The sequence below is a fragment of the Aulostomus chinensis genome, chromosome 24, assembly GCF_037954235.1.
Source record: "Aulostomus chinensis isolate RoL2024-O1b breed Wild chromosome 24, RoL_Achi_v1.0, whole genome shotgun sequence".
Lineage (NCBI taxonomy): Eukaryota > Metazoa > Chordata > Actinopteri > Syngnathiformes > Aulostomidae > Aulostomus > Aulostomus chinensis.
In genome coordinates, this window is record NC_141343.1 from 13,400,711 (window position 1) to 13,420,170 (window position 19,460).

General features: G+C 43.0%; 1 protein-coding gene across 4 annotated transcripts in view; it reads left to right on the plus strand.

Moving 5' to 3' along the window:
* nwd2 (NACHT and WD repeat domain containing 2) overlaps positions 1-19,460 on the plus strand; it is a 75,601-nt gene that overhangs the window by 48,337 nt on the left and 7,804 nt on the right. For all 4 annotated transcript variants that reach the window (XM_086196904.1, XM_086196905.1, XM_086196903.1 and 1 more), the window contains 3 exons: positions 11,326-11,529; positions 13,185-13,335; positions 15,410-15,999. In XM_086196904.1, coding sequence (XP_086053030.1) covers positions 11,326-11,529; positions 13,185-13,335; positions 15,410-15,999 — 945 coding nt within the window. The remainder of the gene's footprint in view (positions 1-11,325; positions 11,530-13,184; positions 13,336-15,409; positions 16,000-19,460) is intronic.

A 19,460-nucleotide genomic window follows, 5' to 3' on the forward strand; every position in this document is an offset into this window, starting at 1 on the left:
GGAAATCTCTGTAAAGGCCAAATTGCATCTGTCAGATCATTGATGTAAAAGGAAACGGGAGGTGCGATGTGTGTGTCTATCACAGAGCAGGAGAGCTGAAGAGAAGAGGGGATGAAAGGGGAGGATGGGCACTGGAGGTGGGAATAACAGGTTCTCTGGAAAACGTGTGATTAAAAATAGACGTGCGCAAGCTGTAAAATGTAAATCCAGCCTAAGCAGCTTTGATTTGAACGAAAAGGTTGATAGGAACAATAATATTGCCTGTTAGTGCCCAGATGTTGCCCCACCATTGATCCACGGAGAACAAAACTCTTACACTTCAAGACCAAATTTAAAAAGAATTAAATAAAATTCCTGAGCTGCGTAACTAAAGTGATCTAGCAACAAAACAAAAAAAGAAGTCTTGGCATTATCAAACAACTTCCTCTGGCAAGAGGTGACAGCTTATCGGTCGTTCCGTTGAAATATCGACAATTGTTGCTCGCCGAAAGACATCAGTGGATAAATGACCTCCAGACTTTTTGGGTTTATTTTTGGGTTTGTTTGTCTGTTAAGTGTTTTTTTTGGGGGGGGGGGGGGGCATATATTGCACGGACCGACATTGTGATTTGAATAGTTCTTCAGCACTCAGGTCCTCATTTGACCTGTGCACTCCCCAGATGTAGCTGAGAGCATGTGCAGTGTCTTCCTACACCAACTTATTAACTATCCCTCCATCCATCCATCCATTTTCTGTAGCGCTTATCTGTTAAGGGTCACCGGGGGGTGGAGCCTACCCAGCTGACATTGGGTGAGAGGCGGGGTTCACCCTGGACGGGTCACCAGTCCGTCACAGGGCCATCAGGAGCTGTTAGGGTTCAGTATCTTGCTCAAGGACACTTGGACATGGTCACCGGGGGAAGTGGGGATCGAACCTGAGACCCTGCGGTTGCTAGACGGCCACTCTACCTCTGAGCCACGCCGCTCCTAACTAATTAACTATTTGCATTTTTTTCTTCTGCTGTTTTAGTTGCTTATGAGTGTATTTTTATAAGTATTTGCTGCTTCTGTTTTTGTTATTTGTTTATTTAACTTTTGATAAAAAACAATAACAAGAGAGTAAGAAATTAAACTGAAGGAACAAGTTAATATCTTGTGGCGTCAAAATATTTTCTCCTTCTTTTTCTTTCTTTTTAGGTATGCCTTCAGTTTATTGATTCTCTACAGCCACTCCAGAGCTCCATAGAATAGAAACAGAAAATATCAATAAAAAAAACTATTTACTACATTTTAATTTACTACATCAGTAAAAATAGTTTACTCAAGTAAATTTTCAACTGTGAGGTAACAAAGAAATCCCCGACTACAAACACGACAGACGAAACAGGACTGACGTGGGTTCGGTTTGATTTTTGCTGCCGCAAAGAATCAGTTCAAACAACAGTGCTACTGTCAGCAAATCTTTCACTCGACTTGCAAAATAATAACTCCACATCTCTTTTGTGTATTTGTAACCCTCTGATTTACAAAATCTCTTTGCACATGTGGGAAAGGGTTCTTGTCTTGAGTGAGAATACAGTTATGGGACCGGCGGTGGGCTGTTATATAAGCAGCCCTTTCATTGGCCGTATCTTCACCAGTGAGAATGTGTCTTCCAAAAGGCACGGCTGAATGTGAGACAGGTGGCGGTGCAGGGTTGCTAAACACACAAACACACACCACACCTGGGTGAGAGGGGCTTCTCTCTAACCTGTCGATGTATTAAAGCTGGTTTCCATGGCGATGGCTGGGGTTGGCATGGTGATGGTAAGCATGACAATGAGCCATGACTGTTTTTTCCTCTTTACAGTCCTCTCTCTCTCTCTCTCTCTCTCTCTCTCTCTCTCTCCCTTTTTGTTTCTCTTCCTGCTCTCCGACAGTTTCAAATTCCCACATGTAAGAAACAGTAAAACTTGATAAATGCCTCAAGGACGCATCTCCGCGCTCGGCTGCCCGTCCTGTTCTGCTGCTTCTGTCCTACTCGTCAGCCTATGTAGGCATGTAAGAGGATAGTTGGGGATCTTATTTTCTCTTTCTGCTTCTCCCCCATTCAGTTAGCATGATGTAAGTGCTAACATGATAGCCCCATCTGGATGCTTTGACTCCACAGTTGATCTAAAAAAAACAAACATTTGCTTTCCAGAATCGTGTTTCACTAAAGGATTACTTTTAATTCAAATACTGCGTTCACTTTATTGATGAGTTGTTTGAACATGTCGAGTAAATCTGCTTTATGCTTGAGAATTTACTATCACATAATTTTCTACCTAAAAATTACGAGTGAACAAGTCTTATCATTTAAAGCAATAAACATCAGAACTTTGTGAATCTTTGTAGCATTTAAACTGGTGTATTTTATATACAAACATACTCCTGGACACTGCAGTTTTTGTAAATATTACGAAACAATAATTAGTAGTGGATTTTTATGGATTGTTTGGCCCATAACATTTTTTTTTTTGCGCTTGTTAAAAAAACTGCAGCAGCAGGGTCACTTGAAGCAAGTTCAATTGTAAAGTCATGAAAGTTTAAACTTGGTTAAACTTGACATTAAAACCTGAAGTAAGCTGGTTTGACAAGACCAAGCATACTAGGTTGATTTTTGCATGTCGTCACAACTTAAAATAATTATATAAAATAATTCATTTTTTTTTCACTTAAATCAACTCCTTTTGATGTTTTGTCCCCAGGTTTTTGTGTTTTCTGAAAAACTTGAAAAAAATGACTCATTATTTTAAGAAGGCGATGATATGGTGTGTCAGGGTCATGTTGCAAGTCCATCACCAAAACACTAGTTGGCTGCATGGATTTAACACGCCACCGTGTTGAGGTCTTCCTGTACTTCAAACAGTGGTGGCTGTGACACCAAATCTGTGTTTGACCCAATAAAAGTTGAGCTAAAGTTGCATTTACTAAAAGTGAAGCTCAGAGCAGCGAAGAGGAGGTGGTGTGGAAATACTACGATATGGACCAGTCACAGCTGTTGCATCACGGTGACGTGCAGTTACATTTAACTACGGGCGGCATGGCTCAGGGGTAGAGTGGCCGTCTAGCAAACGAAGGGTCGCTGGTTTGATCCTTGACCCCGGTGACCATGTCCAAGTGTCCTTGAGCAAGATACTGGACCCATAATTGCTCTTGATGAGTAGGTTGGTGCCTTGCATGGCAGCCTCCACCATCAGTGTGTGAGTGTGTGTGTGAACGGGTGAGTGAGATGACACTGTAAAGCGCTTTGAGTGCCGCTAAGGTAGAAAAGCACTCTATAAAATTCAGTCCATTTAAAGGAAGGTGCATGTGACTACAAGCTCTTTTGGACAAACTTGACAGCCACTGGGGGGCTCTCAGAGAGCTATTTTCTCTCAAGAACTTTTTCTCTGTTTGTATTTGCACCACCAATAGGAAAGGGTCAAGATACCATAGCTGCAACAACTTGTTTTCGACCAGTCAACTTGCATCCCTCATGGTTCCTATTGTGTTGAGGAAGTACCTACCCCGAGAAGCCGAAAGATCCCCAAAACAGGTTTCCTAGGGGACTAAAATGGTAACCAGTTCCTTCAGTCTGTACATGACAAAAGGGGGTATTTTCTAAAAGTTCTTCCAGTCCATAAGCACCTTTTGTAGCCTATGGCATTGATTTGATGCAGTAGTACCAACTGGCCTCATGGTATTCTAGTGAGGACTTCAGATAAAAGGGACAGCGTTAGCACACATGAAAGATCCAGAGCCTCATAATTAATTCAAGAACAACTAATTCTCATCAAATATGAGGATAAAACTCCATAATACCATCAAAAACCTACATAGTCACTGCCAAAGCTAGGAAGAAAATGTCAATATCACTGCAGATCTGTGGTCACAATCCTGTGTTCCATTAAATGAATGAGTTACTCCGATGTATTCTTTGGCCTCTAAATCAATATTAGCATCATTCTTATAGCTGCGGCCCTGACAGTGTTTTGGGAGCGAGTGAGAAACACTAAATATAAAAACACAATTCAAACTGCTCAATATGCCTAACTTGCAAAATCTCAAGTAAGGTCAACAAGTGCAAGGGTCTGGTTTCTCTGGCCATAGCACAATGAAGCAGCTTGGAAATTAATTGCAGCGAAAAGGAGCAAATAAATCCGCAGTGACTATTTGCCTTCCTGAGAATTGATTGGTCACGAGGCAGCGCTTTATTTCAAAACTTTTTTTTTCATTTTGATGCCTTGTCTTTAACGTTACCCGTGGTGATACCTCACAGCCAAAGCGTAACCACTTTCATGACTCTGCAAACCCACTTAAACCTGAAGTGATCTGGCTGACGATTGCCTTCAAATAAACTCCACTCGAGAGCCATTGCTTCATAAAGAAGAGTAGTGTCACCTACAGCAACCACATGTAACCGTTTCTTTAATGTCACGGAAGATTGCATCCTTGTCCTTTGGTTGATGCAAATTCAGTGAATTTAGCATAATTTTAGCGCAAAATCATTATGTATACTTATTGCAAAAATAGGGCTGCACGGTGGTGCAGTGGTTAGCACTGTGGCCTCACAGCAAGAAGGTTCCGGGTTCGAGTCCCGGCTCGGGCACGGGATCTTTCTGTGTGGAGTTTGCATGTTCTCCCCGTGTCTGCGTGGGTTCTCTCCGGGTACTCCGGCTTCCTCCCACCGTCCAAAGACATGCAATTGGGGACGAGGCTGATTGAATACTCTAAATTGACCGTAGGTATGAATGTGAGTGTGAATGGTTGTTCGTCTCTCTATGTTGGCCCTGCGATGGACTGGCGACCTGTCCAGGGTGTACCCCGCCTCTCGCCCGTTGACGCTGGGATAGGCTCCAGCCCCCCCGTGACCCTTAATGTGTAGGAATAAGCGGAAGATGATGATGGATGGATGGATTGCAAAAATAGTATTCCATAAAAGTGCAGCAGGTTTGGGTTGAAACATTGAGGGAGAGAGTGCACATCACTCTTTGAGATCAGTTGCTTCTTTTAGGAGTCATTTTTGGTGCCAAAGCGAATGGAGCAAACAGCAGAACAGTTGCATTGATTGATTGACCGCATGACTGATTGATTTGTTGATTCATACTGTAGCTGCATAGCGCGTTGCCTCTCCCCTCTGGCTCATCATATAAAGTGCACTTAGCCGGAGTATACCCCCCCATGCCCTCCCCCTCCCTCTCCCTCTTCCAAGGATGGGAGGAAGGAGTGAGGGAGGGAGAACAAAAACTGGAATTACATTTGCCCCCTGTCTGCTTTGCTGTTGTCACTTTAGTCTCCTGTGTTTCTTCCCCGCGGTTGCTTTGTGTAATAACAACTATTGCAACCCCTGGACCCCCCCTTGAATGGGAAACACAGTCTCTCACTACACATACACATACATAGAAAAGTGAAGGTTTAGCCGCTAATCCACTTCAGATGGCCTCATTCCAGGCCAGCTTTGTAGCTAGTTGATAAACTGCCTGGCCAATATTTGGGCTCTTTTTTTTTTGCTGCTTTTCTAGTCAGAAGGGGTTTATACTTTGGTGCACTCCCGTGCATCTCTGATTTTGTCATTTAGATGGGTATCCTAATCTTTATCTACATACTCACACATTTTCATCCTGCTACTTTGTCAGCAACTTGCTCTTTCCCCTTACCTGTCTCTCTTGCTCTCTCTCTCTCTCCCTCTCACACACACACACACACACACACATATACTCTAACGGTACTTCAGTGTCGTGCCTCTGTCCTTTGCTGACACGTCACTGCACCATCGTGAGTCACGAGCTAAAGCGGGCAGATGAGGTGACCTGCAGGGAACCCTGATGCTACAGAACCTCCGGTTCCTTGAAGTTGTAGGTTTGTGGGCTTTGTTATGTCAAATATTCCATTAAATATGTTTTTGTTTACATTCTTTGCCAATTATAATGCTAAAAAAAGACCTGCGGCAAAAGAGCTTGAGCGGGTTAAGACATGTTCTCACCTTCTTGTTTGCTTTTCCAGTCTGGATTCAGGGAACACCATAGCACTGAAACAGCACTGGTCAGAGTCTCTAATGATCTTCTTATAGCTTCAGACAGAGGTCTTGTCTCTGTGCTTGTCCTTTTGGACCTCAGTGCTGCATTTGACACCATCGACCACAGCATCCTGCTACAGAGACTAGACCATGACATTGGGATTAAAGGAACTGCCCTAAAATGGTTTAAGTCCAACTTATCTGACAGGTTTCAGTTTGTTAATGTTAATAATGACCATTCGGAGTATAGCAGAGTTACATATGGTGGACCACAGGGTTCAGTTTTAGGACCGATTCTCTTCACTCTTTACATGCTCCCATTAGGTGACATAATCCGGAAGCACTCGATCAACTTCCACTGTTATGCAGATGACACACAACTTTACTTGTCGATGGAGCCAGACGACACAAGCCAGCTTACTCATCTGCAAGACTGCCTGAAAGACATTAAATCCTGGATGTCTTCTAACTTCTTAATGCTAAATTCAGATAAAACTGAGGTAATCATTTTTGGACCTAAACACCACAGGGACACACTCTTGAATCGGATCTCTACTCTAGATGGCATTACCCTAACTTCGAGTACAACTGCAAGGAACCTTGGGGTCATTTTTGACCAGGACCTTTCCTTCAGCTCCCACATAAAGCATGTGACTAGGACCGCCTTCTTCCATCTGCGAAGTATCGCTAAGATTAGGAATATCCTTTCCCAGAGTGATGCTGAAAAACTGGTGCATGCATTTATCACTTCTCGGCTGGACTACTGCAACTCTCTCCTGTCAGGATGTCCTAAATACTCTCTAAAGAGTCTCCAGCTGGTCCAGAACGCTGCAGCGAGGGTTTTGACGGGAGTTAAGAAGAGAGAACACATCTCTCCCACTTTAGCTTCTCTCCACTGGCTTCCTGTAGGATCTAGAATCGACTTCAAAGTCCTTCTGCTAACTTATAAGGCTCTCAATGATAAAGCTCCATCCTATTTGAAAGAGCTCATTAGTCCTTACTGTCCGACCAGAGCACTCCGCTCCCAGAATGCAGGTCTTTTAGTGATTCCCAGTATCAATAAAAACAGACTGGGAGGTAGAGCCTTTAGTTACCGGGCTCCTCTACTGTGGAACCAGCTCTCTCCATGGGTCAGAGAGGCAGACACTTTAACTACGTTTAAGTCCAGGCTTAAGACTTTCCTCTATGACAGAGCCTTCAATTAGGACTGGTTCAGCTAGCTCGGAACCATTGATAGCTATGCTGCTACAGGCTGAGACTGCTGGGGGACACATCAGGTTACATGGAGCCCTTCCCTCCTCTCCTCTCCTCTCCTCTCCCCCTCTCTCCTCCTCTCCTCCCTGCACATTTTTGGAACTGTCATTACCATTACTTGTTGCACTTTGTAGTTTGGCCTTGGTGTCTCGCAGTCTCTCTGTGTTTCCACAGATCCACCAGAGCCCCAACCGCCGCCTGCATCGCCCCCCCCCCCTCTTATTCCCAACTGTTACACCGGCCTGCGCTCCCCTTCCATGAACCAGTCTGCCATCCAGTCCCCCATCAAGCTGGCTTGCTCTCCCTGCCTCCCCTACCAGAAGCTTCCTTCTTCAGCTGTTATTAACATTTCCGTGTTTCCCACATTTTGTATTGTAAACTGTTCTCTTGTCTGTAACAACATCTACTGCATGTCTGTCCGTCCTGGGTGAGGGATCCCTCCTCTGTTGCTCTCCCTGAGGTTTCTCAGATTTTTCCCCGTTAAAAGGGTTTTCTATGGAGTTTTTCCTCAGTCGATGTGAGGGTCTAAGGGCAGAGGATGTTGTTATGATGCCATGTGAAACCCTTTGAGACAAACTGTTTGTGAAAACGGGCTATACAAATAAAATTGCCTTGCCTTGCTTTTAGGCGAGATGCGCTCACTCTGTCTAGCGCAGACAGAATTGCTAGTTTCAAGCAGGCGCATGTGCCGTTTCAAGCATCCTTGCCTTTTAACTAGCAGGTGCTTAAGTATGTTAATGAGGCATGGGTCTGGTGCAACCATGGCGCATTGCTGTTTCGGAAGACAAGAAAATGTCTGCGCGTGCATTAGACCTAGAAGAGGCTGGTTTTTAGTCAGCGGTGTTATGTGTGAAGTGCTATTTAAAAGGAGCATCAGTCAGACAAGCAGATGCGCAGGATTGCATTGGGGTTCTGTTGATGCCCGACAATGTAGACCTGCCACCTCTTTCCAGACCAGCTTCACCTGCGCTGGCTTCCGTGGATTCTGCTACTCCCTTGTGCAGAGATAAGATGGGCACACACCTTCACCCGCCAAACTAGGAGGTCTGTTTCTCCAGATGAGAAGCGCTCACTTCGCCAGAGTTGAAAAGCTTGCGCCGCTGAAATAGCAACGCGCTAAGTCCTGGATAAACCTGGGCTCTAAAGGGAATGACACAAGGCCCTCTGATTAGTTTGAGTGATGTCACGCATGAAACACACCTATTGCACTGCGCGCCATGGTTTGTGCTCTGATTACGCACCCTCTTAATACCAAATGAAGCCGAACAGGCCCCAAACACAGGGGACGCACATAGCGCCAACCGCTGGGCGCCATAGATGACTTAAACAGGGCCCTTCATCTTCATTCTTATGCATGTCTGTCCCAGTTACCAAACATCTCTCCCACGCTCGGTTGCTGTGAATTTCCCCCAAAAAGTACCTGCTCACTTAAGTACCAGGTAGGCTCAAGACCATTTGATGTCCGTTTCAGCTGGTTCGGACCGGTCCAGGTTTTGCCTTCATAAATGATTGTTAGTTTTATAAGATGTAGTACTCTGTCATGGTCTTTAGTGTGTCTACACTGTATGCCAAACTATTAATGTAAGTAATTTAGGCTGTTCCAATTGTTGAAATCAAAGAGCATCCGGATAAAAAAAAAAAGAATTTTATATGCTCACATTGTAGCACTTAAGTAAAAAGTAACTTCCCACAGAAAAAATAGACTATGTTGTATTCCTTACAAGCTAAATAAACTATTTTGATTAATGTCATGAGGAAAAGAAGGTCATGCACATTGGAAAGTTTAATCGAAGACAGGAGGGGAGACAGGGGCTCTAAATGTCAGTTTTGATGCATTTTCGATGAATTCCCTGACCTACGTGATAAGATTCCACTGCTCTGATAAAAGAAGCGTACTAGTTTCTCTCAAGTAGAACAACAGCAAATGATGCCATTTGTGCGGAAGCGAAAGGTCGTGCCTGTAACATTTTCTTGAACGCGGTTATCTCGTTATCAGCTTTTAATTATCTCAAGGTAACTGGTCAACTATCCCCTCTTTCTCTGCTTCTGTACATTTGAGAAACTTAGGGAAATATTTATCACGTGCGCTTGACGACTGCCTGAAACAGAGGATCCTGCACTTCCGAGTTGCCTTTTATTTTTTTTGTTCCTCAGTTTCCATTGAGATGAGAGCCAGGCACAAACCTCTTACGCTACATTTCTCTCAGTGAGACTTCACCTTTTCTACAGGTGCAACTGAATACATTTGTTTTCCATTTTAATGAGCAAAACTAGAAAAATAATGAACGTCAGCAGTCCCTTTGAAGTACCCTTATTTATCTATTAAACTTTGGCAAGAGAGCACAGAGTCACATCCATGGTTAATCTCCAAACTCTTCTTTTATTCACCGTGTTGTCTTATAAATATGCTTAGCTCTTCCTTAATGCTTTAATTAGGACTATTTTCTTTTGAGCTTTTTAGTGTTGGACATCCTTGAACGTTTCCTTGGCAGGGGCTTATTCCTGAGCATCTCTTTTGTGCTTAAATATTCCAGGCTTATTTTGTTTTTCCTCCTTTCTGCTGTAGTTTTGGTGCTTAAACTGTATGATTCAGCTAAATGCTTGAAAAAAGCTGAACCCAGGCCATGGTAACATCTGCAGAATGACCCTTAGCTCTGACACGACGTGGACTTGGCATTGTGGGGATGTGGATAAATCTCCCACAGAAAGCCATTTGTGAGTTCAGAGAGTCGGCCGTCCTACAGCCACGGCCACATGCCGTCATCTGATTCTGCTTGTTCTCTGCATCTGTTCCCACTGCGAATGCCAAGAGAAGGAGAACTCCAACATGGAGCGGCTTCTCAAGCGTCATCGCCATAAGCGTACCAACATCGTTTTCCTGCTCAGCGGAGCTCACTCACAGTGAGGCTTGTCCCTCATTCGATTTGCGTCCACGCCCCAAGGCCTGAGCTGCATGTGAGTTACGACACATGGAGAATAGATCAGCTGGTCATGCGGTGGGAGGGCTTTTTTCCTCTCACATTGCCCTGGACTGGCGCAACTGAAGGACTGTGGCAGATGATTCTGAATCAGATGTCGCTCAAAAGAGCACAACAGGGGCTGAAGTGGAGCTTATAGTAGATATGAGGGGATGAAAAGGCCTCTGTAGGATTTGAAGATGTCTAATTATGCCGCTGCTATGTCACGATGTCTGATTTAGAAGATTCTGAAGGGCGATTGTGGGCTTGGGTGTGTAAGAGCAGAGGTTGGGATGGTAACAACACAAATATGTAGCATGAAAGCACAATAAATAGTCTAGTTCAAGGAAGTTTGAAGTCCGAGACTGAAAATCAAAAACATAATTTCAAGCTTGGAGAATTTTGCCATTGAAATGTGTAGAATAAACGTAACCAATCTGTTAATTTCGTAGCAAAGAGCAGAAGTTTGTTTTTTCTTATCAAAATATGAATACTATTTTTTCATTTTTAATACATTTGTGTTCATACTTTTTTTTTTCCCCAGGGGATTTCCCGCAAAGTGATGGAAATGTGAAATTGGGTGTTTGATTATTGTGGGTATTGAAATCATATCAACTCCTCTATCGTCCACAGTCATGAGTGAAACGTTTGAAATCCCAATCATTTCCTGTTAATCTCCTTTTCTTGCTGTCAGTAATCTACTGTGAAATCAAGAGCTTTATTTCCATGAGAGTTTGGGAGCTGCAAGGCAGGCGTGTGGCATTTTCATTCATCAAATACTTTGTTTTCCCACTTGCTTGTACTACTCTTGTAGACGTGAATGTCATGGGGGGGGGGGGGGTATAACGTTCCCTTATTTAAACTGTACATCTGTGATTGTGATGTAAAGTCTCAGCTGCCACCGTGCCCACGGAGCAGGATTATGATCCCCCATGCCACAAACTGCAAACCGGCTGGTGGAGTCCCACCACTCTGGAAATTAATTGCCTTAAATAAATGTCAGTGTGCGCATCATTGAGTCTACGATGCTGCTGAATCAAAAATAGAGCTCTAAACCCGTTCAAGGATACTCTTCTCTTCTATCTTTGTCCCTGACTTCTCGTCCTCCGTCCTCAGGGTTTGGTGGGAGAAAAATATGGCAGCATAAGAGTGCCGGGGGAGGTGGAATCTGCAGAGTTTGAGATGATCTTGGATGCCGCTGTGGAGGCGGGGCTGGACACACACATCTTGGAAGAGTGGTACTGCAGGGATGAAAACTCGGTGCCACCCGCATACTACCTCAAACCCAAAGCCCAAATGCTGAAGAACTACCAGAACTCTGTGAGTCCAACTAATCGGCTTTGTGAGAATCACTCTGTTATTTCTGCACACACAAATGTCACCGCATTATTAATTTGAAGAATGTGTCTCATCTGCACTCACAAAAGAGCAAAGCTGCTTTGGTTTGACTTGCTGAGCAGTGTTGCTTTGTCTCAGGCCTCGTTTCCACGTATGTAGTTCATAATACATGTGTGGTGTACAAACTATGCCCCGTTAGAAATGACCAGGGGTTAGGGGCTAATTTTGTCTGTCTTTGACAGTTAAACGTGGAATATCGGCAACTGCAGAGCTAGCAAAGAACCTGTTTGTTAACTCCTAGCCTGCTAGCTTGTTTTGCTAACACGCTGTCCACGGTCTGTGTAAAATCAACCGCAAAAGTTTCAGTTGTTCAAGATTATTATTTGTTGGAGGAAAATACCAGGCTGAACTTGAACGGAGAGAAGGAAGTACGCAAACACATTGGAAGGGTTGGATACCGTTCACATTTGAACCAATTCCGGTACCTGGAATTGGTACTGGGGCCTTATAGTAGTAGTAGTATAGTTTTTGTCCATTCTATTTTTTTGGAGAAACAAAAATGTACAAAAAAGAAAAAGTCACACGTAAGACAGTCGCACATTTGTTTTGCTAATGTTAATGTTATCTTACTGATATCCAAAGACAAGTTAACCCTTAAAACAACAAGCTAGTTATTAACTGTAATGTTACATGGTGAAGTTGATGCCGTGTCATAGTCATATGTTCGAGGTCAACTCCAGTTGTGTTGCTAGCACTTCTAGCTAACGTTACTGCAGGAATGTAGCTTTGAGGGTATTTTTTCTTTTTTAAATTTTCAATATTTTGGATGTTTCACCAGGTGCCTCTGCCAATTGTTTTCTTGTCTCCATCAGTTTTTTTCCAGCCACATTTCAACCACTTTCCAATCGCTGTTACCTACACAGCAGGATATGACGGAATCATGATCTCACGATGTGTTGCCTTAGAGACAAATCCGTAATTCACAATTTGTTCTCCCCATTCTCTCGGTGTCACCATGATGACTTCAGGTACTGAAATTTAGGTAGCATTTGATATGTGAATCAGTTTTCCCTCGTAAGGATGTACTTCATTTGGTACCTATAAAAGTACAGAGTTAAATACTCGACCCAGCACATCGGAATTCACAGAGGTTTGGGCTTTCAGGTCCTTTGCTCTAATGTTCAGCAACAATTTAACTATTAAACCTGCAATTCTGGTAGAACACTTGAATCTGGATGAAACCTTTTTGGGTTTTTGCCCAAAAGATTATGGTGGTAGTGAACTATGTTGCAGTTTTCTTAAAATCCCGTGATAATCTTGCCTTTTCTGGTACTGAAGTCATTAAAAAAAGAGTATATTGTTTGCCGCTGAAGCACTTCAAGATGCTGCAAAAAGATGCAGTGTCAGCAATATGTCGTGTATTCAGTTCTGGTGTTGAGAGTTCCATTGGATGGCTGTTTAAAAAAAAACAAAAAAAAACAACTTTCAGATTTGGTCCAGCTATTTTTCATTCACATCCCCCATGCTACTGTATCTGCTCACTTCTTAAGAGCAGGAGAATAGCCACGTTCTTTTGGCATGTGATGAGCGTCCTCTGTCTACATTGTCCTCTTCCTGCCTCCTCCTGTCCTTCTTAGATGGAGTCAAGCAGCGTAAGCAAGACCAAGAATGACAAGGCCTGGAGGAAAGTGTCGGAGGAGATCAAGAGGATTTTCCGAACGGCGGTGCTGCAGCTTCAAGAGAAAGGGACCATGAAGAGCGCTCAGGCCAAGAAATTCCTTTGCTCTGGTTGGTTTCACATATACTTTTGTTCTTTTTCCTTTTTTGAGAATACCTTTCAATTAGGAACACTTCATATCCCCTCTTGGGGAGCTCACTTTCTGTCTTCCTGGGTGTGACTTTGGATTTTTCACTATTTCTTATTACATTTAAACAAATTACACAGTCCAAATTATACATTTCTGCAAGGAACTGTCATTACACGATGAAAATTTGAACCTCTGGATGTCACCTGCTTCCTGTCACCTGCTATTTCCTGCGGAATGTCTGCCAAAAGGGCCGTGAAATATTTTTGCCGTAGAAAACAAAATGAAATGACTCATACATTTCATACATTATGACAGATGGTTGTTTAACGTGTCAAAGTCTGTGATTAGAATACGATGCTCATTTTGCAGGGATTGTCCACAAACGTTGTCGAGCATCATCAGAAACATCAGAGGACATTCAAGCAGCGTCCGATTATCTTTAAGCCATCCAATCTCAACTCATCCAGTAATGATATTAATAACAAGAGATGAGATGCAATCACGGTCCGTCAGAAGCAGCGCGGCAGATGACAGTGACTGATCGATTGCTTTGTTTGTTCTCCTCACTGTAATTAATCCAAGCAGCAATGTCAGAAGGCAGCGTTTCTAAAGGCTTAGGCTTTGCTTAGCGACTTTTCGAGCCCATCATTTAAGTAAAGCTTAAGTTTATATGCAGCATTTTCAGTATTTATATATACTGTATTATTTGTATATCTATTGTATGTGTACTATTTGTATATCTTTACTTAGTAGACACAATTGTGAAATATTACTTTAAAAAAATGAATTACTTGTCGCCAAAGTGGCAAAGTGGCCCTTTTATTTTGTTTATTGGACTTAATTTATATACTGCGTGTGAACATTTGTGCCATAATTTGATGTTGAGCATTTGCTGTGAAATAAGCCTGTGTGGGGCAGTTTGGCCCTTTGAGCAATAATTTAGCAGTTGACCCTTGTGCAATTGCGCTAGATCAGGGGCGTATGATCGGGATGGGGATTCTGACGCTCCGTGATCTTATCTGATGTCTCATAACAGATAAACGAGTAAAGAACTTTCCGCTGATAACACAAAAGGCAACGGCCAAAGCTGTAGCTCACATTTGCTTGATGCGAAATGCCCAACAACTAGAAACGAACTCTTCCACCGTGCCCGTGGAAGCAACGAGTTGTTTCAGCTTTTCTGGACAGCCCCAGGACAAAGTTGTCATTGTTGGAGATGGTCTGAAAACGTATGATAACGAGCACTGGAAAAGCTTAATGGGAATGGCTACATTTTGCGATTGCAAAGAGAGTATTTTGGCCTTGTTTTTTTTTGACAGAGAGCCAAACGCACAAAACAGAAATTAAAACCTCTTTTTCTGAAACGCTCTGATGTAGCGGATTTGTATCGAGTTTACACTGCCGACCTTTGTGACAGATATTCCCCTGTTTGTTACAGCCGTGTGTAGCATTGCCATTTTGCCATTTTCTGATGAAAATATAAAGTGCGTAGCCTGGTTTATTCGATTAAATGTGCCTAAACTGCATTTTTAGAAAGTCAAACACAGCTTGTTTTAAGAGTAAAGAATATCAAGAAGCTAATTAATTCGAAGCAGTTCAAGTTGTATAATTTAATCGGAAAAGGAAGTTTTCTGTGAAAGGAAACTGCAGTTTCATGCATGTTAATTGAGCAAGTTGGGCATTAAGCGTTGCTTGATTAAACTGTATAGAGGAAGTTGCGCCGTCCCCTGGAACTCCCAAATTTCCTCTCACCCTTTTCTCCCTCCGACCTAATTATCAGGCTGCCATGTGAGCAAAACTACACAGGGGATACTGCTGGAACTTCAGTCAGCCAGCTCTTTGTGGGGGAGCTTGTGATACAGTTCAGTCATGCTGGTTTATGTGATTTTTATCTACTTTGTTTCTTCTTAAATAAGACTCAAGAGAAATCTATGTAAGCGGAGGCTAAAAGCTTTTCAGATGCTCCTAAAGGAAATCCAAATCCGACATCTGTTAGACCTCAGTCTTTTGAAGTTGTACACTATAATGCACGCTTCTTTTCTTTTTCATTTCAGCCTTGGAGGACGAATTAGACTTTGCCCTTGGGAAACAAACCCCTGCCTTTCTCAGGAAATGTGTCTGCTACATTCGCAAGATCTCTAACTTTGACCGTTTCGCCAAACTCCCAGAGATGGCCCGTTACATGGACATCGTGATGAGCGGCGACCGCGTCATGCGCAACCAGGAAGCCTATGAACGCCTGCTGAAGGTACGGGACGAGTTCATACCCACAGTCGTGGCCGCATCCAACCTTCGTGTCTATTCTTCAGTCACGCATTGCGACATGAAGTTAGGCTACTCGCAGGAAGTGGAGAGCCACTATGTGGAGGGGCTGTGTAAACAGTTCTATGAGGACATGGTGGATATCATTCAAGCCACGGTCCAGCAGAATTTTGACACAGAGACTGACCTTCTGTACGACGAGATCCTGCAGCACTTGTCCCTTTGTAAAGCCTACGCAGCACTCTACGAGTACAAGAGCGAGACATTGGATTACGTGCAGGAGTATCTTATGCCGTCCAAGGGGAGTAGGATGAGCCCTCTGGTGGTGTATGGGGGACCCTGCACTGGGAAAACCCTGCTGCTCGCGGAAGTTGCCAAACAGGTGAGACATGATTGATAAAGAGCGTTATCTGTGTCGTCTTTCATGTTTGCCAGTGGTGTGTTTTTCTCAATGTGGCTGCAGTTTCCTTCCCTTGCTGTCCTGAGCATCGACATGTGCTTGTCCACATTGCTTCAAGACTTTGTCCATTGGCATGCATGCACATCTGCAACTCCTTACACTCTGACCATTGGTTTTCATATGTATTTTTGAACAATATTCCCAGTTCACCATCTGGATTTTTGAGTGTCCTCTGGCTGTCTGGCTCCATAAGTATCACACCACCTCCAAGATTACGCAGCACCCACAGATGTACTCCTCCCCGACCACCCGGGTCACATTCACAATTTGTTATTTTAAGCAACATTCATGATGTCCAAGTTCATGATTTTTTTTGTGAATGTTCAGAGGCGCAAAAAACACCAACGCAAGGAGGGGGAAAAAAAAGGTTCCAGTTACAGATTCCAAGTCGGAGATAAGTAAACCGACATCAATATCACATAATTACATAGAGCAGAGCGTAGAGGTGGGGGGGGGGAGGGTAAAAGTAGGAGAGAACATACAGTGTGTAGTCATGGAGGATGCCAGGCACTCTTGTGCAAGAATATTTTATAATGGTGTTAAAGGATATTGGAAATTCTGCCAGTAGCCCATATGAGGCAGGGTAGTTTCAATTTAAACAGGTTTGTTTTATATATAACCACATTTTCTACATCGATCAGGGAAGAGTATTCCCCTCCCAACTTAACCTTTACCATGATGACGTTTGCTTGTCTGTGCAACTGAAGGAGAGACGAATTAGACAAAACAAATTCAGACGTGATCACCTCTTTCCCAGTTAGCTAGACAAGGCAGGAAGTTGATGAGTGATGTTGATGACATGCAGAAGGAAGGTAGTGTTTAGGTTAAGGAATAATCAATACAGTTGTGGAATGACCTGTAACCGTATCCAGATCTCATGATGTTACATTACTTCGGAGGATGTGAACACTCTATGAGCAGCCGTTAGTTCCTCACGCCTTCAATGGCAGATCAGTTCTTCCTTTCGACAGCATCCTCACTGACACCGTCATCCAGCGAAAACAGGCTCCAAGAAAGCCAAGTTTATGTTCCGTAATCAAAGCAAATTTACAGGAAATGTGGACATCAGCATTATCCATTCAAAACTGACAGTTAGTATTTACCACCATTAACACTAAAATGCCTATTAAGGCAAAAAAAAAAAAAAAAGATTCATTCAAATCATTCATTCTGTGTGACTCATCATTTAAAATGGAGTATTTTCAAGCAATTACTGCCTACGCTGATAAGCCGGTCTATTAATCACACAACAATTTGCGCTAGCACAAAGTACGAGTGGGCTGTGTTTAGCTGTGCAGAAACAGTCTGCCTCATCATTTAGTGAAGGAGTGAATTCATAAATTACTCATCCTCGTTTTCGTCGGAAAACTCCTCTGAGGTGCGAGAGGTCGCCGGGTCAAATCCTGGACGAGCCCCCATTTGTCCCAAACAGGCTGAATCTTAAGGGGATCCACAAGTGAGGTTATTAATCAAGTGGTTTAATAGAAATGACAACTGAAGAAGAACTCCATCAGCAGTGTGGTTCGGATGAGTGAGGATTGTGTTGGAGGTAGCGAAGGAATAACAAACAAAATTAAAACCCTGGATTTGTGATCCTTGGCTGCAATCTCCTGCAGAAAGACGCCAACTGCAGTGCTGCAGGCAGAAAGGGAGGGTGTGATAACAATGAGCTTACAGAACCAGACTCATTATGGATGCTGATCTATAACACCAGGAGTCCTATGCAATTTATTTGATTTGGAAACACCATAAATGCACTTGCACTGTGTGCTGTAGATGGTTTTAATCTGGTCCGTTTTCTCTCAAATAAGAGCAGGTGTGTTTTGGGGGTAATATGAATTAAACCCTGTGAGTGGAACCGGAGGTATGGCCAAATTTACAGGGGATTGCCTTTCCTCCTATAGAACTCAGGGGATGCAGGAATGACCCACTTACAAAAGATAGTCGTGCAGGAGTGAGTTTTACAGTCACAGAGAGTGCATAGGGACATCTGCCAGGAGATTACAGATGTCTGATAAGCGAATTACAGCATTCATCTTTGCTGAGGGGCAGGCAGGCAGTGGACCCTCTGCGTCCACTTTCATCCAATCCTCGGTGAAATCAGAAATTGCATTTGACAGTGAGAATCAAGAGGATATGAGTAAATTCCCCCATATTCAAAAGCAAATGATGTTTTGTTGGATTGTCCTGCAGTGACGGCAGGAGAACAGATTGTTCTCTGATTAGTTTTCCTTGTCTGGTGGGTGTTGGTAGCTGGACTGCATGTATGGCCACAACATGTCAAATAACAGTTTCAGACAGTTTGTGGGTGCAAGCAGTGTAAGTTATGTTGTTAACTAAGTTTTAAACTACAAACAAAGCAGGAAAGAATGACATGTCAAGGGGAAAGGCGTTTCGAGTCAGAGTCTCACCATCTTTTTGTGGTCAGTGACACAATCAAGGGAATAACACACCAGATTTCCGCACGACAGCCACTCATTTTAAGACCAAGCTGACCCATAGGCCACTACATCTTCTGATCATGAATGTGTGATATTTCATTTAAACTGCATGCATGCACTTTGTAATAAGTGAACACAGTTTGTTTTTTTAACTGCATGTTTGGACCACGTTGCATTGTTCAGTCTGCCCAAGCTAACCTGTGAGAGTAATAAGTGGTAGATAAAGTGATAACCTGGTAAAAAAAAATACTTCGTGCACGAGAAGTATTTATATATTTTGTGTTTGCTTTATCCCTTTAGTCAGAGACCAGATTCATGATGTGTTCTGCTGGGATTTGTCAGAACTCCATAGCAAAAATTACCACAGTGTGTTCTAAAATGTTCACGCAAATGTATAAACTGTACTCGTGTGGAGAAAAGTATGTCACACAACTTTTTGAAAAGAAGGGAAAGAGGAGGATATTTTATTTCACCATCTGAAACCAGGTGCCTTAGGCCTCAGCACAGCATTGTAATGACACTAGGGTGCACAACAGCCATTGTAGATCATCAGGCAACCTTACTGCTCACAGCTGTGGAGTAAGAATATATATCAGAAGATATATTACCTGTAAATAGATAATTGTAGCATAGTATCCGCAAAAAGTCATGCCGTTAAATGTACGATAACTGTTTCTTGTGAGTATTGCCTCGTACTCCTAAGAGATTTTACTGAATGTCTGGCCTGTGATAATTCTTTGCATTGAATGTAAATAATATTCATGCTGATTGGGGTTATGTAGACTTTCATTTATCGGTGATTGTAATTGCGGAAATTCCAGTCTGCATACTGATTTACAAAAACTCTGTGGAAAGACATGGTCATTTTCTGGAGCTGTACTGTTGTATATACCCACACACGTAGAACATTTAATGACATTGTAAACTCTACTGACAGATCTT